Below are 21,767 nucleotides of genomic sequence, written 5' to 3'. Positions count from 1 at the left end.
ATATGAATTGAATTTATTGCTGACAAAATCAGAACAGGATAAGGAGAAGTCAAATAAACCCTTCAATACCCCTTCCCCCTGTTATGAATAACTGTGTAGTCATTGCCTTTCTCTATCATATTGGTTTTTCCAAATTATTTTGATATAATACAGTTTGTAATCACTTTTTAACTGCTTTTGATATACTACTATTTGTCATAGATTACTATTTGTAATCTATGTGTCCAATATATATTTTAGTGTGATAAATATGTTATAGTTTAGGCTTTTAAAAAATATCAAGATAGAGACAATGTGCTGTGTCTTATAGCATTAACTGTTGTAGAAGTAGCTAATGCCTTTATTTGTGTGACTAATTGACAATGGTGAGAATAATTCAGATAATTTTGTGAAATTGATAATGTTGATTTAATGTACTGGTGGAGTGTCTCATCTGTAAGAGAAGAACACATTGAAAAGTAGCAAGTGAATAAACATCAAAAGGAAGTATGCAAAGAGGAATTTACCACTGACCCTTCGTTTATCAAGAACTGTCAAACCACAGAACAGGGGGGCCTTGTGAGGACATAAAATACATAAATTTAATCTGCAGTATGGCATGTACTTTATGAAAATGAATCAAGGGCCAAATCCAGCAAAAGAATTCCCAGAACATGTAAACTGGAAAGAATGTTTGAATATGTATAACCCTCCTGAGTATGTATTTACCAATACAATGAAAAGGTATGTAGGAAAAATTCCTGTAGTTATCCCTGTGCCTCTGACAGTTGCCAAGCATCCAGCCCACTGTTTACTGACCCTTTTATCCCTTATTAAACATTTACAAATTTTAAAGAGTGAGCCTTGCTTCTCACACAGTTCAACCAAAAAACTGAATTTTGGGTACAATAAGAGGGAAAAAACGTCATGTGCCCCCCTGGCTCTGGGAGGGGGAATGAGGAGCCCTGTGGGGTGCTGTAAAGAGGAAGAAGGGACCTCTGAGGGGAATCGATGCCCCCAGTACCCCCCAGTGCCCCCAGTGTCACAGCAAGCACATTCTTGTAGTCACAGGGGTCCCACTGTCCCTCGTGGGGTCCCGACAGCTCCGTGTTGGTCACTTGTTGATCCCGAGGTGGGGCAGGGCTGGGGGACACCCGTGGGGGCTGTGAGAGTGACACCGGTTGTGGGGACCTGGGTGGGGGGTGACACCCGTGGGTGACGGTCCCAGTGTAACCTACTGTACTTACCCCCTGCCCACTTGGTGCCCATAACATGGGTGTTTAGACCAGCCCCCTCTTCCAGGGGGGTCTTGTGGGGATAAGGGGGGGTACGGGTGATATCTGGGGAGGGGGAAAGGGGAGTCCCAGTCCGAGCCCCCCACTCACCTGTCCTGGAGCTTCCTGATGGCTGCAAGAAAAGGGGAGGGGGTGACTGAGGAGACCCTGGGACCACTGAACCTTCCTGGGACCTCAGCAGCTACAACCACCCATGCAGCTCCCAAATCTCCATTACAGCCCTGATTCCCTTATCTCTGCTCCCATTTTGGGGTCTTCCCTTCATTTCAGGACCCCCATCCCCCCCATTGTCACCCACCCCAGTGGTGCCACCAGTGACAGCCCCCAATGACAGCCAGGAGCAGGAGCAGGAACAGGAGGGTCCTGCCGACATTCACAGCCACTGCTGGGGACAGAGGGGACACATTGGGGTCACCCAGAACCCTGAGGCTCCTGAACACCCAGTGACCCCATGGGACCCCACCTGTGACCCAGGATGAGCCTGGTGACACCTCCAGTGCCAGCTCAGGGCTGAGTGCCCGGAACATGCGATGCCCGTTCTGTCCCAGCTGGTTGGTGGCCACGCACTGGTAGGTGCCTGAATGTCCCACATCGATGTCCCTGAGCTCCAGGAGGGGACCCCGGGCCACCTCCTGCCTGTTGTGCAGCCAGGTGAAGGTGATAGGGGCTGAGCCCATCTGCACTGAGTAGCACAGGGTCACGTTTTCACCTGCACTGATCTGGTGTGACAGGGGACTGGGCTTGATGGTGCCATTGGCCACAGGCACTGCAGGGAAAGAGACAGGGCTGAGGCCACAGAGAAGGGTTGGCAGCCGGTGTGGGGGGATAGGGATGGGGGGGATGGGTGTGGTGGGCGATTTCAGGGGTGGGGTCACAACAGGGAGGGTTGAGGGGATGCAGAGCACAGGTGGGGGGGTCACAAGAAACGTGTCAGGGGGACATGGAGGTACCAAGGCAGGGGACCCAAGGAGGCTGTGGGGGCTCCCCGTGCCCATCCCCACACTCACTGTGCACCGTGATGCGGAGCCGGGCACTGCTATTCTGCACGGGCCCCCCCTCAGAGCGCACCTGGCAGCTGTAATTCCCCGAGTGGGAGACCCCCAGGGTGGGCACCAGCAGCTGCAGGGACCCCTGCGGGCCCCCCACCACCTGCCCATCCCGGTAGAACACGTGCAGGAGGGGGCTCGGGGCCACAGGGGGCTGGGGGTGCTGAGGCAGCTGAGAGTCAGAGGGGACCGCAGGGTGGGCTCGGGGGGATCCTCCAGCACCGGCACCGAGAAGAGCTCTGGGAAGGAGAGGGGAGGTGAGGACTGTGGCTCTGAGTGCACTGGGAAGTGGCTTTTGGGGTGTCAGGAGATTGGAGTTCAAGCCATGGGGGTGCTCACCCTGCACTGTCACTGTCACTGCTGCTGACCGTGACATAAAGGACCTCACCAAGCCCTCGCAGCAGTTGCTGCCACTATGGTTCAGCTGCAGAGGGGACAGGGACAGCTGGCCATAGAGGGGCCACCCCAGATCCTTCTCATGCCAGTGAAATCGCACCCTGGTGACCAGGCAGTCCCACCAGCCCCGGCAGCGCAGTGTCACTGTGTCCCCCTCCAGCAGTGCCCGTGCTGGCACCTTCAGCACCAGCTCATCTAATGGACAGGAGGGTCCCATCTCACTGAGAGGCTCGAGACAGGTCTGAGACAGGTCCCCATGGCCCCTGGGACATCTGGGTGCACTGGGATGCACTGGGATGTCCCTATGGGCAGGGCAAAGGCTCTTGCCACATGAGAGGAGTGAGGTCACCCATGGAGTGGAGCCCACCCAGCCCTGTCGGGGGTCACCCTGATCATCTAAGATCCCCCCTCACCATCTGAGACCATCACGATCACAGGGGGGCTGGACCCAGTGCTGGGTCTGTCACACATGTAGGTGCCACTCTCAGTGACACTGTGACCATTGTCCTCTCTCATCTGTCCCCACAGCCACCCCATGGCTGTGGTCACCTCATGCTCTGGCTCTGCTGGCATTGGGGACCTCAGGGAACCCCACAGCCCCCTGTGCCCCCTCCCCTCCCCATCCCCGGGGTGTCAGGCCTGTGCCCGGGGCACTCACCCCACAGGAGCAGCGCCACCTTCCCGGCCATCCCGGTGTCCCCAGCCATGTGCACTGGCTGTCACTCGCTGCTGTGGCCACGGCTCCCCTGGCTGGCGGCTCTTCGGATGAAGGGGAAGGAAGCGAGGTCACGTCTGTCCCCAGGTGTAGGTGGCCCTTGGTGGGAGCAGGGTGGCCACAAATTGGGCACACAAAGGAGACAAGGGTGGGTGGGACAAGGTGGGACATGGGGTTCCCAGGAGTGGAGGGATCAGTGGGTTTAGGGACCCAGGTATGGGTGTCCCTGGGAATGGGGAGTCCCAGGGATGGGGGCCATGGGAATGGGGGTCCTCAGGCTGGAGGGACCCAGAGATGGGAGTCCCAGGTGAACGTAGGCTCCAGGGATTTGGGGTCATGGGATGGGGATGCTGGGGGAATGGGGGTCCTGGGAGAATCAAGGTTCGGGGGGAAGGAGGATTGCAGGAGATGGAATGAACAGGAGAAGGTTCCTTGGGAATGGGCTCCTGGAACATTGAGATCCTGTCAGTACCGGGTTCGGGGTCCCAGGCAAGGTGGGACATAAGGAATGGGGGTGCCATGGTTGGGTTCCCAGGGGAACGGAGGTGCCAGGGATGGGCAGTTGCTTGATGGACACAGGGATCTCAGGTCCTTCCCTGGGTGCCTCAGATTTTGGTGTGACCCAGGGCCCAGCACTGCCCCCCCTGGGGTGCTCCTTTCCTGGGCCGGCATCACATGGGGGTCCTGGGCAGCTCTGCTTCTATGTCCTCCCCTGCCTTTGATTTTTCTTCTCTTTATTTCTCTTATTTCCTTATTTTACTCACATTTCTGCCATGTACCCTCACCCCCGGTTCCTGGCTCACCAATCTGGGGAGATATGAGTAGGGAATGGGTTGATGGGACACAGGGGAGGGGGAAAATGCAGAGCCGTGGGTTAATGAAGGGGTGGGGAGATATTGGGGATGGAGGTGTTGGGCTGTGCCCCCTCAACACTTTCACTTTCCTTTTCCTGGAGAAGAAGGAAGAGGCCGTTTGTGTTGAGAGTCAGATGGGAAAAGGGGGAGTTTCTATCCTGGGGGGCACATCCAGGAGGGTTCTGTCCTGGGGGGATCCTGTCCCAGGGAGTGACACACCCTGGCATGGGGGGTCCTGTCTTGGGTATGGCAGTTCTGGAAATGTCCCTGCACATTCCTGGCCGGGTGCCTGTCCCAGGGGTGGCACATCCTGGGGACCCCTGTCAATGCAAGGGTGGGGCCCAGCCATGGCCCAGCCCCACTGCACAGGGATGGCCATTGCCCAGCCCTGCTCTGCCCAGCCCCAGGTGGCAGCCAGCACCTGAGGGTCCCCCCTGCCCCCTTGGCTTTGATTCTGGCAGCTTTAGAGCTGCGGCAGAGGCGAGAATTCTGTGGGTGGAAAAAGGCCTGCCTGTGGTTTGCTCAGCCCTGCAAGAAGCACAAAACCCAAAGGGACCCCAATTGTTGTTGTCTTTGCAGTAGTTCTTGGGCTCTCTCAGTCCCTTGGGGACAGGGACAAAAGGATCAATTACTGCATTTCCAGACTGGTTGCCTCTCAGCTGCCCCTGCAGCAGAGGTTTCCAACTAATCCTGCTCTGAAAACCATGAAAGGCCCTCAAAGAGGCACTCCTTAGGCTTCCTTTGGATCAAGGGGGCAGGGGGGACCCTCATGTCCTGGCTGCCACTGGGGCTGGGCAGAGCAGGGCTGGGCAATGGCCATCCCTGTGCAGTGGGGCTGGGCCATGGCTGGGCCCCACCCTTGGATGGCCACTGGCTTCAAGGAGCAGGAGTTTGGGAGCTCCTTCCTGCCTGGGGCTCCATTCTCCAGCTCCTCTTGCTGGCTCAGATCCTTCAGGGGATGAGCAAGAATGGAAAAGTCTGGACCCCTCCAAAGCTGCCATGCTCCAGGACAGGAGCCCCTTGTCCAGCATGTGCCGTCCCTGGGACAGGATCCCCCCAGGACAGGAGCCCCCTGGATGTGCCCCCCCAGGACAGAACCTGCCCCTCTTCCCCCGCCTCTCCCCCGTGACAAACATTTCAAACGGCCTCTTCCTTCTGCTGCAAGAGAGAGGAACTGAAAATGTTGGGGGTGGTAAAAGCTGGACTCCCACATCCCCCACAGCCTCCCCAGCCCTCCCTGCAGACCCCTCACCCCTGCCCCCCCCACCCTGGGCTTCCCCCTGCCCATTCCCTGCTCAGGGCTTCCACAGGATCATCAAGGAACGAAATTGAGGGTTGGGAAATTGAGAGGTAAAATTATGTAAATAAAGAGGGGAAGACTCCCTGAGGTCTATGGGGACACAGACCCAGACCTTCTTGGAATCTACCTGGGGTGATGCTCCCAAACCACAAGCACCTTGAGGGGACTTTGCTGGAGCCAGCCAGGGAAGGAGCTTTGACCCAGGGGCTCACAAGGCCACTGCCTATTCCTGGCACCCTCATTCCTCTTGAAATCAAATCATGGGAGCACCATTCCTTATGTCCCACCTTGCCTGGGACCCCCATCCCAGTAATGCCAGTCCCCAGGATATCCATGGTCCAGGACCCCATTCCCAAGGAACCCTCTCCTGTTCATTCCATCCCCTGAAACTCTCCTTCCCCCAGGACCTTGATTCTCCCTGGACCCCCATTCCCACAGGAACCCCCATTCCCCCAGCATCCCCATCCCATGACCCCAAATCCCTGGAGCCCACGTTCCCCTGGGACTCCCATCCCTGAGTCCCCCCCCATCCCTGGAACCCCCCCATTCCCCTGGACACCCATACCTGGGTCCCCAAACCCACCAAATCCCCCACTCATGGGAACCCCATGTCCCGCTGTGTCCCACCCAGCCTTGTCCCCATCCTGTTCCCAACTTTCCCACAGCCTGTCCCCACGGCCACATCCCCACGATCCTGTGCTTGTGGCCACCCTGCCCCCACCAGAGGCCACTAAAATGTGAGGACAAGACCTGACCTCACTTCCTTCCCCTTTGGCCAAAGAGCCACCACCCAGGGGACAGCCACCCCCGGCAGCGAGTGACAGCCAGTGCACATGGCTGGGGACACCGGGATGGCCGGGAAGGTGGCGCTGCTCCTGTGGGGTGAGTGCCCCGGGCACGGGCCTGACACCCCAGGGATAGGGAGGGGAGGGGGCACAGGGGGGCTGCGAGGTCCCCTGAGGTCCTCAAGGCCATCAGAACCAGTGCATGAGGTGACTGGGGTATTTGGGTGGCTTTGGGGACAGGGGAAGGGGGACAGAATGTGGGGACAATAACAGGGGGTCAGGGACTTGGGGAGGAATCATGGGGCAGGTGGGGGTGACCTGTGCCAGCACAGGGTGGCTGTGACATCCCCAGTTCAGGGGTGCCCACAGTGTCCCCATGTCCTGCCTGAGCAAGGGGTGGCCGCAGTGTCCCTGTCCCCAAGGGGTCCCTGTCACACAAGGACACTTTGGGCACATCCCCCACACCCCATTCCCCTGTGCCTCTGTCCCCATGGTGCCACCCCCACCCAGCCCTGTCCCTTCTCACTTCCAGCCCAGACCCTCAGCCTCGCTGGTAGGTCCTCAGGGGATGCCATGGCCCCACCCCGCTGTCCCCAGCCCCACACTGGCCCTGGCAGGCTGGTGTCCCCTGTCCCCCACAGGTGCCCAGACCACCCTGCTCCTGGTGGAGCTCCCTTGGAGGCTGGCGTTGCTGTAGGACCGGGTGACACTGACCTGCCAGGGCTCAGGGACCGCTGGTGCCACCACCTGGTACAAGGACGGGCAGCACTGGGGGCAGCAAGGACGTGACCACCTCATTGTCACTGAACTGAAGGTGGCACCTACACGTGTGACAGACCCAGCACCGGGCACAGCCCCCCTGTGACAATCTTACATGGTGAGGGGGCTTTGGGTGTCCCCAGGGTGGCACCCACGGGGACCCTGAGGGCTCTGGGTGGGCTCCGCTCCACGGGTCACCTCCTGTGTGACCAGAACCCGTCCTCTGCTCTGGGGACATCCCAGAGCATCCCTGTGCAAGGACACTTCTCTCTCAAATGGGCGGCTCCTGGTGCCTCCTGGTGCCATCATGACCCTCCTGATGGCCCTGGTGTGACAAGACCCCTCTGTCCCCCAGACTGGCTGGTGCTGCAGGTGCCAGCACGGGCAGTGCTGGAGGGGGACACGGTGACACTGTGCTGCCGGAGCTGGCAGAACAAACCACTCACGGATGTGTACTTCTACCGCGATGGGAAGAAACTGGAGGGCCTCCATGATGGGACTGAGCTCTCCCTGTCCCCCCTGCGGCTGCACCACAGTGGCCGCTACCTCTGTGGGGGCCGGGTGGTGTCACAGTGGAGAGAGTCAGAGCGGGTGACAGTGACAGTGCACAGTGAGTGCAGGGATGGGGACAGGGAAGCCCAACAACCTCTGAGGGTTTCCCCAGCACTGCCTGAATCCTTCACCCTCCCTTTACTCCTCCCTGGGTCACCCCAAAATTACCCAAGTCCCTCTTGGTTTCCCCCATGACTGCCCAGTTCCCCCTTCAGATCCCTCATCCCTCTGTTTGTCCTCCCCGGCCCTCCCTGGATTCCCCACCCTTTCCAAGGTCCCTGCTCCACCCTCTGGTCTCTGTGCCTTCCCTGGGTCCTCCCGCCCATCTCTAAACCCCAAATCATTCTCTGAGGCTCCTCAGTCTCTGGTCTGGTTCCCCATCCCTGCCTGGGTCTCTCCCCCTTTCCATGGGGTCTCGCCATTGTCCCCAGGTCCCAACGTGCCTCCCAGGGTCCCCTTCTGCTCACTGGGATCCTCTCTGCTCCCCTCCAAACCCCTTCTTTCCCCTCCCGTGTTCCCCACCCCTCCAAGGTCCCCAATCCCTCCTGTGTCCCCCTGCAGGTGTCCCACTCTTGGGGGTGTCCCTGTCAGCACAGCCCCCTGGGGGACAGGTGGCACTTGGGGACAGCCTGGTGCTGAGCTGCATGGTGGCCATGGGGACAGGTCCCCTGTCCTTCTCCTGGCATGAGCAGGGCTCATGGGCACTGCTGGGCTCCCGCCCCCTGCCTGGAGCTGCACCACGTTGGGGAAAATGACAGCGGCCAGTACCAGTGCTGGGTCAGAGACGGGGACAGCGTGGCCGAGAGTGACCCCATGAATGTCACTGTCCTGGCTGAGCAGGACCCTCGGGCTGGAGGTGACCCCACCCACGGCACCCTCATCCCACCTTTCTTTGTGCCAGCCCTCTCTCTCTCCCCACAGTGCCCGTGGCCAATGCCACCATCACCCCCAGTCCCCTGTCACACCAGGTGCATGCAGGTGACCCCATGACCCTGCAATGCTCAGTGCAGGTGGGCTCAGTCCCCTGTCACCTTCACCTGGCTGCACAATGGGCACGAGGTGGCTGGGGTCCCCTCCTGGAGTTCGGGGATGTCAGTGTGGGACATTCGGGCACCTACCAGTGCATGGCCACCAACCAGCTGGGACAGGACAGGCACTGCGTGTTCCATGTACTCAGCCCTGAGTGGTCCTGGAGGTGACACCAGGCTCACCCTGGGTCACAGGTGGGGTCACACAGCGTCACCAGATTGTTCGGGATCCCCGGGTTTCCAGGTGACCCCAATGTGTCCCCTCTGTCCCCAGCAGTGGCTGTGAATGTCGGCAGGACCCTCCTGTTCCTGCTCCTGCTCCTGGCTGTCATCGGGGGCTGTCACTGGTGGCACCGCCAGGTTGGTGACAATGGGGGGGGATTGGGGTCCTGGAGTGAGGGGAAGCCCCGGAGTGGGGGCAGAGATCGGCAGCACCCAGGGCCCCTGAGCTGGGGGACACTGAGCCTGCAGTGACCTCGGCTGGGGGTCCTGGGGGATTTGGGGGGAATTTGGAGGGTCTTGGTTGGGCTCCTGGGTCATTGCTGGGTGGGCTTTGTGGCACATTGGGGTGGCACTGGGAGCTCCTGAAGGATTTGGAGAGATCCTGGATGTCTGTGCAGGGATGTTGGGGGATCTTTCTGGCGTCCTGGGTGAGTTGTGGGTTGCCCCTCCCTGCCAGGCCTGGGGTTCTGGGGGCTCAGAGGGTTGCAGACACTGAGGGGGTTTGGGGGCATTGTGGAGGTGCAAAAGTTCCAGAGGGTTCAGGGGCGCTCAGAGTGTCTGGGGAGAATCAGGGATCTGGTGGGAATCACGGGTGTAGTGGGGATTTGGGGGTCCCCTGGGTGGTTGGAGCTGCAAGGTCCCAGGAAGGTTCAGGGGTCCCGGTGTCCCCTCGGTCACCCCCTCCCCTTTCCCTTGCAGAACCCAGGAAGCTCCTGGACAGGTGAGTCGGGGCTTGGGCTGGGACTCCCCTTTTCCCTTCCCGAGATTACTGAGACCCCCCCCCTTATCCCCACAGGACCCCCCACTGGAGGAGAGGGCTGTGCTCAACACCCACATCATGGGCACCAAGTGGGCAGTGGGAGAATTCGGGGGGGGGACAGGGACACGTCACCCACGGGTGTCACCCCCGCCTCACCCAGGTCCCCACAACCGGAGTCACTCTCACACCGGTGTCCCCCAGCCCTGCCCCACCTTGGGATCCACAAGTGACCAATGCAGAGCTGTCGAGACCCCACGAGGGACAGTGGGACCCCTGTGACTATGAGAACGTGGTGTGACACTGGGGACACTGGGGGCACTGGGGACACTGGGGGTCCCTGCCCTAGGGCACTCCCTGTGTGCCCCCTTCCTCTGGATCCTGTGGTCTCATACTCGGGGGTTGCCCACAAGTGGGGGGCTCCCATGTGAGGCTGCCCAGAGCTCCTCGTTCCAGTGCTCCCAGTGCTTCCAGTACCCCCAGGGGCTCCCCATTCCCTCCCCCAGTGCCAGGGGGCACAGCACCTCTGTCCCTCTTATTGGACCCAAAATGAAGCTTTGTGATTAAACTGGGAGAAATGGTTTTTGTTTGTTCAGCTCTGCCTGATGAGCTCGGGATTGAGGAGGGTCCCGGTCAGGTTGTTGAGCAGATCCTTGTTGGATTTGCAGGATTTTTGGGGCTCCCTCAGTCCGTTGAGGACAGGAACAAAATGATCAATTGGGGCATTTCCGAACTGGTTCCCTCACCCCTGCCCCGCAGCCGGGAAGGAGCTGCCGCTCCCTGTTTGTCCCCTCTCAGTGACACCGACCGAAGGCTCGGGCAACTGTGGCGGTGCCGCCCCATTACCTCGGGCACCGATCCGGCAGCTGCCAAGCCCCTCGGGCCCACCCCAGCTCAGCCCATCCCCGCCCGGTGCCCAAAGCCCGCACCCGGCGCTCCCCGAGCGGTGTCGGAGCCCCGGAGCTGCTGCGGAGCCCCAGCCGGGGGCACCGGGAGGGCGGAGGGGCCCGGGGACCCCGGGGAGGAGCCCCCGGCGCTGCGGGAGCGGAGTCCCGGCCTCGGGTCACTGTCGCCGGTCACAGCTGCCATCGCACTGCGAGAGCCGGGACTGTCCCGGGCTGCGGGGACCGACGGTGTCGCTGTGTCCCGAGGGGGGATTTTGGGGTCTCACCCCATCCTTTCCAGGACCCCCCAATCCCCCATCCCCCCGCGCCTCCGGGGCTGTTGGGGACGTTGGGGACAGCACCGCTCGCGCTGGGGGCCGTTGGGGACATCTCGCGACAGCCGCTGCCACTGCCCACGGCCGGGCCTGGCGACAATCGCGACATCCGCATCCGCCAATGGCGACACGCGACAGCCGCCCCTGCCCGGGATCCGTCTCCCTCCATCCCGGGGACACCCCGGGGTCCCAGGTCCCCAACCCCAGTGGGTCCCAAAACCCTCCTGGGGATACCTCGGGTCCCCCTGACCCCCCCGGTCCCTCCTGTCCCCCCCGGGCTCGGCAGAGGCTCCACAGAAGCTCCAGGGCTCGGAGCCCGCCCGGGGAGCACCGGGTGCGGGGTCGGGCACTGAGGGGGCACCGGGAGGGGAACCAGGCATGGCTCGGGAGGGGGGATCTGGGCACCGGAGGGATTTTGGGAGGATTTGGGGAGATTTTAGGGTGATTTGGGGGATTTGGAGGGCATTTTGAGGTGATTTGGGATTATTTTGGGGGCCATTTGGGGGATTAGGAGGGGTTTTGGGGTGATTTTAAGGGATTTTGGGGGTGATTCAGAGGTGATTTTGGGGCAGTCTGGTGAGATTTGGGTTGATTTTGGGCAGATTTTGGAGAGTTTGGGGTGATTTGGGGGATTTAGAGGATATTTGGATATTTTGTGCAGAATTTGGAGGATGTTGGGGTGATTTGGAGGATTTTGGGGCAATTTGGGTTGTAGGGATTTTGAGGAGTTTGGGGTTGATTTTGGTGGATTTTCAGGGGATTTTTATGGTATTTTGGGGGTGATTTTTATGGGAGTTTTTGGTGGGATTTTGGGAGAATTTGGGGGGGGATTTTGGGGTCTCAACCCATCCTTTCCTGTAGCCCGAGGGCCGCTCCAGTCCCATCGTGCTGCTCCATGGTGTCACCAATGTCACCGCCACCCCCGGAGCACTGCCTTCGCTGTGGGACAAACCCAAAAGCATCCAAGTCATCATCAGGGACCTGATCCAGGAGCTCATGTGAGGCTCCCAAAATCCATCATTTTCCCCCCAACATCTGCTATTTCCCCCCTCCCCCGCCAAAATCCGGGATTTTTTGCCCCAAAATTCATGATTCTTTCACTGAAAATTCAGGATATTTTGCCCCAAAATTTAGGAATTTTTTACCCAAAATTCAGGATTTTTTCATTCAAAAGTCAGGGGTTTTTCCCTCCAAAATTCAGGATATTAAAAAAAAACAAACAGAATTTTTTGGCTGAAAATCTGGTCGTTTTTCCCCCCAAAATCTGGGATATTTTTCCCCTGTCACTGATCTTGGCCCATGTCCCCCAGAATTCCCAGGGATCGACCCCTAGCCTCGCACATCATCAGCACCGAGGAATTCCAGCGGATCCAGGAGGAGGCTCAGCCTCCGCGGCAGCTCGTGGATCAGCTGCGGATCTTCAAATCCCACCAGGACGTGGCTTTTGTGGGTATCTCCTGATTCCCTGAACCCCAATTTCCCAATCCCAAATTTCCCGATCCCCCTTTTCCTGATCTCAAATTTCCCGATCCCAAATTTCCTGATCCCAAATTTCCCAATCCCACTTTTCCTGATCCTGCTTTCCTGACCCCGCTTTCCCTGACCTGTTGCCTTCTTGGGAAGGCCGCGGTGACCTGGTTTCAGAGTCCAGCACGGCGATCTCCTCCTTGGGATCCTTCAGGGCCAATAACGAACGCTAACACCAATGTGGTGGATGGTTAAAGGCGTTTATTGAGGGGTCTCAAGGGTATTTATGGACTAAGGAGTTTCTCTACGTCAGAAAGGGGTTTGGCTATACTTTCTAGGGTTAGTATGGAGTGGAAAGTTACTGGCATCCATAGGTTCGGGGGGCTACATGTTTGGCTACATTCCAAGGGTGATCCTTATCTATGGGGAGAGGGGCAGAAGGATTCCTGTAATTTTCCGTCACAGCCCGAAATCTTCCGAACGCCTGTCCCTTACCTACCACACTTCCCCCCCCTCTTTCACAAATGAACGAGGTAGTCCTATACATAGGCACTGAAATGAGGTAGGAGATTGAGGTCTGACTAGGGAAAAGGGTCTTGGGAAACCTGAGTAAGTTTCTGCCAGGCAAGTCTCTCGTGACTGGCAGTGCTCCCTGTTGAATTCACAGTAATTGTTGCTGTCCCACGAACAGGATGCTAGCCCATTCTAGGCGGGCCTGAACGAATGAGACTAGCTTGTTCAGCAGGCATGGCCCGAAGGTAATAGCTAAAAACAGCATTGCCAATTGACCTATTAGGGTAGAAATTAGGGTGGTTAGCCATGGTGATCGATTGAACCAGGATTCGAACCAGCCCTGTTGGGCTTCCCTGTCTTTCTGTCTCTGGGCCAGTCTGTTTCAGAGTTCTGCCATGGAGTCTCTAACGACTCCTGTGTGGTCCGCGTAGAAACAACATTCCTCTTTCAAGGCAGCACACAGGCCTCCTTGCTGCATGAACAGGAGATCCAGTCCTCGCCTGTTCTGCAGGACCACTTCTGAGAGCGAGGAGACTGACTTTTCTAGAAAGGAAATGGATTTCTCGATCCTCTGCAGGTCCTCATCGATGGTCATCTGCAGCTGGGACAGTCCTTGGTGTTGAGTTGCTAGGGCTGAGACACCCGTTGCCGTTCCAGCCGCCCCTAGGCCGAGCGGCATTGCGATAGTTATACCTGTTAATATTTCTCTCTTGTGGAGTCGGCTGTTATCTTCAAAAAGGTGGTACACCTCTTCGTCTGAGTGGTACAGGATCCTAGGGACGATCAGAACTTGAACACAAAAGTCGTTAGAGTTATCGAATTTGGCAAGAAACACGCAGGGACTCACTCCAGATCTCTGGCAAACCCACATCCCAGATGCGGATGGGACTACCCACTTATTATTCTTCCTGTCGGGCTCTTCGGTGGAGACGTCGCCTTTCCGCTTAGCTAGGGTTGCATTGCCAAAGCATCTGCCCTGACCTGTGACTTGACTCAGGGTAATTCCTTTGCGGGGTGTGTCCCATCTGCACTGGCGAGGGGCATCGGCTGTGGAATAGCTGAAGGGGGTATCTAAAGCGACTCCTTCGTAAAAGGGGGGTTTAACATCGTAGCAAAGCCAGCAGGAGTCGGTTAGGTTAGGGTTAGATTCATTCAGGGATAGAAAGGTAGCTTCTAACATGCGAAGGATTGGGTCCGAGCCTGACCTGGCTGAGCGGCTTATCTGGAAGGCTTCCTCATCGCCAGTCGGGACGTCGGTGACCCTTGTGGGCAAGGCTTTGGGGTAGGTCATGTTTCTCCCTTTCTGTGTGCTTTTGATCACTTTGTTGGGCCCAACTGCTCTGGGTGCTGACGGTGGGAGTCTGGTAATTCGCACATTCACCCACTTTCCTGACCCTTGAAGGACTACTGTCCATGCTTTGCCCACGGCCCAGCTAGGGTGATTCGGCTGCAAAACTGTCATGTTATAGTGAGTGCATTTCCGGAATTTGGGGACTTTATGGTGGTTTCGATAGAAACTTCCCTGAAGGAAGATGGGTGTTTTGCAGCCTGCGGGTGCCCAGGTGAACTGTAGAAATCTGTCGGGCTCTTGTGGGTCCCACCCAGGTCCTGATGGCCTGGCGTCTGTAACTATTGTTTCGCAGCCCCAGTGCCCACAGTATCCCCACCCTGGGCGATTGCAATAACCTTTTCCTGGGTTTGAGGCTGGGCACCAGTAGGATAGGTACATGTGTGTGGCGTGTGAAGAATAGGGGTCTACCTTTTGTTGTTCTGGAAACAGGTCGGTGACGTGAAGCACGAAGGACGGGGCGTTCGGCGTGGTGATGTCTCTGAGCATCTTGTCACCAGCAAGAAGTTGCATGACCCACCTGAAGGGCTGATGCGGGTAGTAGTCTGGGCTGGCTTGCCCTCCGGCGACAAGCCCCAACAGCATAATCACACAGAAACACCGTTGTTGCTTGGGTCTCACCCGTGCGGGTCTCTTGGGCGCTGTCCGGCGGCTTGGTGGACTGTCACTTTCCTCTGGAAGGGGAACGTACGTGTCCCGGGGACGACCCATAAGCATGTCCTGTAAATAGAAACTCACAATTTTCATCAGTCTTGTCCCGCCCACTGTGAAGGTCGGGCTTGATTGACCTAAGTGGACACCACCTAATTTTGCCGTCCTTTTTGACAGCTGCGTACCCTCGTCCCGTGAGCATCAACCTCCAGCCCTGCTCCCATTCGCTTAGCTCATTTCTAATTGCAACCTGCGGGCCTTCCTCTAGCGCTCTGGTGGCCCAGTGTTTTTGGACGGGGCTGTTTGTTTCATCCCCCCTAGGAAATTGATTCAGTGCTAGCAAAGCGGTTGCTAGTATGTGTGCCTGATCTCCCGGGGGAATAGAATTGGCAAAGCCCTCTGCTTTTGCCAACACCTCCAGCCTGGTTTTCAGGGTCTGATTCGCCCGCTCAACTATGGCCTGCCCGGTACTGTTATACGGGATACCCTGTACTAATGTGATGCCCCATTTCGAGGCGAATTCTTGTACTGGTTTGGAGGTGAAATTGGAACCGTTGTCAGTTTTGATCTGTTTGGGGATGCCAAGCCACGCCATGGCTGTCAGCCAGTGCTGAATTGTGGCTTTAGAGTTAGTTTTGGGGTGCTGTGTGGCCACGATCATTCCGCTGAAAGTGTCCACCATCACGGCAAGCCATGCTCGGGGCTTCAGCAGTTGACACAAGGTGAAGTCCGACTGCCAGATTTGTGAAGGCTTGAGACCTCTCGGGTTGATTCCACTGGTCCACAGGGGTGACTTCTGGCAGTGAGGACAGGTAGCCACCACATGTCTTGCGTCCGCTGTTGAAATCCCGCATATCTTCGCCAGAGCCTTGGCCCCGATATGGAGTGATTCATGCAGCTGACGAGCTTCCTGCAACGTCCATACGCCTTTTGCTGCGGCATCCGCCTTGTCGTTGCCTGTCTGGAAGTAACCTTTGATTGGGTCGTGGCTGTTGGCGTGAATGATGGATACAGTGCCCTGTCGTGAAGAGAGCACTTCTTCCAGCATTAGGGCTGCTGTAGATGTTGACACACCTGGTCCTGCCGTGGCTAGGCAAAGCCTCGCCACCAATATGGAGTCCGTTACTGTATTGAGGTGTTCATCTTTGAAAAGTCCGCACGCTAAGACTGCTGCTGCTTCCAGTTGCTGCACTGACAGTGTGGGGTCACATGCTTTAATGCAATGCCATTGCTCTCCTGCCTGCCACACTGCCGTTGCAGTAGAAGTCGTGGAGGAAGCGTCCGTGAAGACCGTTGGTCCTGGTTGCGGTCGGTCCTTGACCTTTAGTGGTATGTCTATGTCGACGATGGTCAGCAGCCGAGTCCAGGGTGGTTTTGCAGAGTAGGAGATTTCTCCTCCGAAGCCGGTGAGAGCAAGGGCTAGGTGCTCTGAAATTGCGGGTGACTCCGCTGACGGTTGCTTGCGAAAGGGAAGGTGTATTCTCGTTGGCTCAGTTCCTAGGTGTCTCAAGGCGAGTTTCCTGCCTTTCCTGATGAGGTTGGCGACGCATTCGATTCCTGGGGAGAATGCACGAGCAGGTCTCCCGAGGACTACCCATTGGATCAGCCGGGACTTTTCGGAAGGCCCTTGTGCTAGTGCTCCCACTCCGCCCTTTGGCGTGAAGTGGACATATAAGTCCAGGGGCATGGCCGGGTTCCACCTGGCTAGCGTGCTAGTGGACATCTGCTGGTCGATGAAATCGAGGGAGCTCGCCACTTGCGGTGTCAGCTCCTTGGGTTCCCAGGGGTGTTGTCCCTTCAGGAGGTCATATAAAGGGTCCATGACCTCGGGGGGGATCAGGACGACGTTGCGACCCCACCAGGCATTGCACATCGTGAAGTGTCTTGATATCTCGGTTGATCTTTACCTTGGGAGGAGTCACGTAGGAGCTTGTGATTCCTACTCCCAGGAAGGTCACGCAGGGCCCTCTCTTGAACTTTGCACTTGCGATCTCGAAGCTGTTGGCCTGGAGGGTTTCTGTGATTGCAGACACCAGGTGGTCCACCTGGCTCGTCGATGGTGCAGCGACTAGGATGTCGTCCATGTATTGAATGATGGTTGCAGCAGGGTAGGAATGTCGGACTGGCATCAGTGCTCTGTCCACGGTGATCTGGCAGATAACAGGACTGTCCACTAGGCCCTGTGGAAGCACCCTCCATTGGAAACGGAGGATAGGCCGATTACCGTTTGGAAACGCAACAGAAAAGGCAAAGCGTTCTCTGTCGTCCGGATGCAGGGGTATCAAGAAGAAACAGTCTTTGATGTCCAGCACTGCGCACGGCTGTCCTTCAGGGATAGCTGAATTCATGGGTAGCAGTGTCTGGACTGGACCCATGGGTCAAATCGTCTTGTTCACTTCTCTCAGGTCGTGGATGAGATGATAACCCTCTCCGGACCTTTTGGGGATTACAAACACAGGAGTGTTCCATGGACTGGTGGAGGGTTCTATGTGACCCTTTTGCAGTTCACGGTTGACCAGTTCCAGCAAAGCTGCCACTCGAGGCTCTGACAAAGGCCACTGCTCCCTCCAAATAGGATCTGACGTTTTCCAAGTCAATTTGATTGGCAGCTGAGGGTGTACAGCAGTGGCCTTTAAGATAAATTTGTAATCTTGACTCCTAGCATAGCAAGGACGTCCCTTCCTATTAGTGGCGGAGAGTTTTGCAAAATGTAGGGGTAAATTGCTACTGTCTGTTCTGGTCCCTTGTTCGTGTGAAGTGTTATAGCCACCAGCTGGGTGCTTTTCCACGCTCGGGTTTGTCCCCCCACCCCGTTCACTGGAGGGACTTCCTTAAACTGCCAATGTCTGGGCCAATGCGACTGGGGGAGAATCGTGCAGTCTGATCCCGTGTCTACCCAAAACTGAAGTCCTACGATGTGGGGGTCCTGACTGCCATAGAGGCGGCATGTCCCCCTCATCACCAGGGGTTCCTTCCCTATTTTCATGGCCAGGGCCACCCAGGGGTCCCGGTCTGGGGTGTCCCCTGCTGGTCCTGTAGCGCTTGCCCGGCTTGTGGTGGTGAAGGGTGCGAGGGTATGGTTGGTGGTACTGCATAGCCCTGCCATTGTATCGCTGGTGGGGGTGCAATACTGACCGCCTCCTGTGGGAGCATAGGGTATGAAGGTCCCCTGCCCCACTGTGGGTTGTCATAGATGGGCCGTCTCGCATCCATAGCGGGAGGGGGCTGAATATGGCCCGCACGCCCCCCCCCCTCCCTTTTCCCCGGGGCTGGGATCTACAGTCCCTAGCGAGGTGACCTCTCCTCCCACAGTTCCAGCAGACCCCTCTGGGGTGCTGCTGGGGCGAGGGTGTTGCCTGGGGAAGCTGTGCCGGCTGGGGGCAGCTGGCCGCGACATGACCTGACTGACCACATCTGAAGCAGGCCATCGCACTGGTTAGGGTGTGGACGGCTGCTTGAAGTGGGGTCAGCTGCTCTTCTCTCACAACATGCTTAATCATGTCAGCCAGGCTGGCCCCGGCTGGGAGGGAACGCAATATATCTTTGGTTACGGTGTTACATTGCTGCCGAAGGCAGTCGGTTATCACCGGGCCTTTTGCGACAGCGGGTAAATTAGAAGAGTCCACCGCAGCCTGAAGGCGGTCAACAAATTGTGTAAAGCCTTCACTCTCCCCCTGTTTGATGGTCGACCATGGTGTCGGTCTGGCCACAACCCTGGATGCGGCGCGTATAGCTTCTCTGGCCACCCGGGAAGTCGCCCTGACTTCCTCAATCCGAAGCTGCGCAGCTTGTTTCTGGGGTGTGGCTACTTCGTCATGCTTCCCCAACAACCTAGATAAACTTGACCCGTGGAGTGGCTGCCCTTCTCCTGCTGTCTGAGCGAGCATGGTTGCACATTGGTCTGTCCATTCCTGTTTAAATATTATCAAACCCACCCCATCAAAAAGCATACCGCTTATTTGCACTATATCAAAAGGGAGTAAATCATCATTGCTAAAAAGACCGTCCACGAGAGTGGAAACCACCCCTGAGTTAATTCCTTTTTCTGAAATAGCTTTTACTATTGTCTGAATGTCTTTGGAATTAACGGGAGTATACGTTCTTTGCTGGTTCCCCTGGGGTCCTGTAATTCTCACCGGGAAGGCATGCACCGATGCTGCGGGTGCCCATCCCGCGCATTAGATTTTGATTTTACCCCAATCGGTGAGTTCGTATTGGGGCTGGTTCCCGACTGTGTTAAAAGTTTTATTTGGTTTCGTCCGAAACTGCATTGATTCTGTTTTCTCTGCTTCCGAGTCGCTGCTGGACTCGGTGGGCTCCGCAGGGCGGTCTGGGGAGCTGTGGCTCCCTTCAGAGTCGGAAGTCGACTGCCAATATACTTCCGGTTTCCCCTGCCGTTTTGTTCGGCTTCAGCCCCGCTCCTCCCCTCGGGGGCGGTGCTGCTCCCGCCCCCTGGGCTCGCCCTGCCTCCCGCAGGGAGGGATCTCTCCCATATATGGTGGCAGCAGTGGGCGCGGCTCCCGAGCGAGTGCCCGCCCTCTGTCGCACCCCCACGCATATGTGTCTGCTGGGATCCGCAGCTCTCGGCTGGGCATGGGCTCAGCACTGGTTTCCCGCGCATGCGTGTCCGCGGCTGGCCACGTTTTTGGGTTCTTCCCGCCACGGGCTGACAGCCTCCACCCCTCTTCCCGGCCACCCGCGCCATATTCGAACGGGAAAAGCGGCGGATCCCCTCCGCCACCCGCTCGTGCGCTTGCCTTCTCGATATTTCGGGCTTCTGCCGCCAATCCCTCCCAAAAGGACTGCGCTTCTTGCGCTTCTGCTTCTTGCACTAAGTCGGCTATCGGCGGGGAAGGGATAGGCGAGGGGCCCACGGGCACTCCGGGGGGCTCCGAAGGGGGTCTGGGCCCCGGCGGGTCCCCCAAAAGGGTCAGGAGGTCCCCCGGGGGCTCCAGGGGCTCTGGGCTCGGGGAGGGATGGGATGCGCCCGGCCCCCGCGTCTCCCCGCTTTCAATCGGGTCGCCACCAGGAGGGGTTCGCGTTATTGCCCCCTCCCCCTGCTGTGGCGTGATTAACAGACAGGAACGCGCAGCGTTCCACGTCTCCCGTTCTTCTAATGCTTTGCGTAGGGCTGCTTCTGCCTTCCCCCACGCTTTCAGGCTTTTGCTGCTGCCTGTGGCTTTTGTGTCCTCTGCTAACGCAACAGTGCATTTCTGCCATGCCTCAGACTGTAATATATCTATGGGTCAGTCAATGACCCCGAGCTAGAGGAGTCTCGTTAAAGCGAGATTAAAATTCCTGAGTTCACATTTGATTCCCCATTGCATATGTATCAAACTTACGACCTTCGCTATCGCTTCCAGACGAATCGCGGGTCCCGGGGCGTCCCCCTGCTTCACCACAGTCGTTCCGGCGCTGTGGATGCTGTCCCCTGGCAAGGAGTACCCCCGTCGCCCGGACTCGTTGTCCCAGTTTTCGGCACCACTATGTTGCCTTCTTGGGAAGGCCGCGGTGACCTGGTTTCAGAGTCCAGCACGGCGATCTCCTCCTTGGGATCCCTCGTGGCCAATAACGGATGCTAACACCAATGTGGTGAACGGTTAAAGGCGTTTATTGAGGGGTCTCAAGGGTATTTATGGACTAAGGGGTTTCTCTACGTCAGAAAGGGGTTTGGCTATACTTTCTAGGGTTAGTATGGAGTGGAAAGTTACTGGCATCCATAGGTTAGGGGGGCTACATGTTTGGCTACATTCCAAGGGTGATCCTTATCTATGGGGAGAGGGGCAGAAGGATTCCTGTAATTTTCCGTCACAGCCCGAAATCTTCCGAATGCCTGTCCCTTACCTACCACACTGACCCCACTCTCCCTGATCCCACTTTTCTGATCCCAATTTTCTCAATCCCGATTTTCCCAATCCCACTTTTACTGATCCTTATTTTCTGGATCCCGTTGCTCCTGATCCTGATTTTACTCATCCAGAGAATGCCCTGGGATGTCCCTGTGAATGTCGCCAGGACTGGCTCTGGGAATGTCCCTGAGAATGCCTCGGGATGTCCCAGGGCTGTCCCCAAAATGTCTGCGGGCTGTCCCAGGGATATCCCTGGGAATGACCCCCAGGAGGACACTGGGAATGCCCTCGGCTGTCCCTGCGATGTCCACGGGCTGTATTAACATTGTTTGTGATTCTCTTTATGGTACAGGAATCATTGAGAGAATTCAGCACTCATTCCTGAAGGAAGTCTCTAACAAAGTTCTTTTTCTGTTATTACCCTCTCTGTACAACTTTTCACTTCCCAGGTCTCAACCTTCTGCACTTTGGATCACACACCCCTCTGCCTGGACCTGCACTGGAAGGTGATGTGAAGGCGGATGGCCTCGCCATGACAGTCACTATACCACAAAAGTTAGGGCGGGCCAAACTTTCTCATGATTTCTACCATCAAAATGCCCGAGCACTGGGAAAACAATTCCATCTGACTTTGCCACAAGCACGGGATGTAGCGAATCCTTGCTCACAGTGTCAGCAGACTCTTTCTTTGCCACAAATGTCAGGTACAAACTCACAAGGGTTGAAACCTAATGACATCTGGCAAACAGATGTAACACACTTTTCGAGCTTTGGGACTTTTAAATATGTCCATGTTTCTCCTGAGACCTTTTCTGGATTGATAGTAGCAACAGTACACAAGGGTGAGAAATCCATGGGAATTTGATGGGAATTTCCCATTCCATGGGAATTTGATAGGAATTGAGGAGGGGAACTGAAGGATTCTAAATGCCTGGAATGCTTTCATTCCTTGGGAATATTGGAGGGAACTGCAGGATTCAAAATTCCCAACGTCTGGAATGCCAGTATTCCATGGGAGTTCCATGGGGAATT

General features: G+C 57.1%; 1 protein-coding gene across 1 annotated transcript in view; it reads right to left on the bottom strand.

Moving 5' to 3' along the window:
- Window positions 1-429: 429 nt before the first annotated feature.
- LOC139604539 (Fc receptor-like protein 4) overlaps window positions 430-21,767 on the bottom strand; it is a 54,708-nt gene continuing 33,370 nt past the window's right edge. Inside the window, 6 exon segments of the mRNA XM_071455671.1 lie at window positions 430-433; window positions 904-1,031; window positions 1,033-1,142; window positions 1,429-1,455; window positions 1,573-1,659; window positions 1,738-1,903. Of these exon segments, the coding sequence (XP_071311772.1) occupies window positions 430-433; window positions 904-1,031; window positions 1,033-1,142; window positions 1,429-1,455; window positions 1,573-1,659; window positions 1,738-1,903 (522 nt within the window).

This window comes from Agelaius tricolor, unplaced genomic scaffold (genome assembly GCF_023055355.1).
Source record: "Agelaius tricolor isolate 1412-34295 unplaced genomic scaffold, bAgeTri1.0.p SCAF_52, whole genome shotgun sequence".
Lineage (NCBI taxonomy): Eukaryota > Metazoa > Chordata > Aves > Passeriformes > Icteridae > Agelaius > Agelaius tricolor.
Note: the sequence above shows the minus strand (reverse complement) of the source record. Positions and strands in the feature narration are given on the sequence as shown.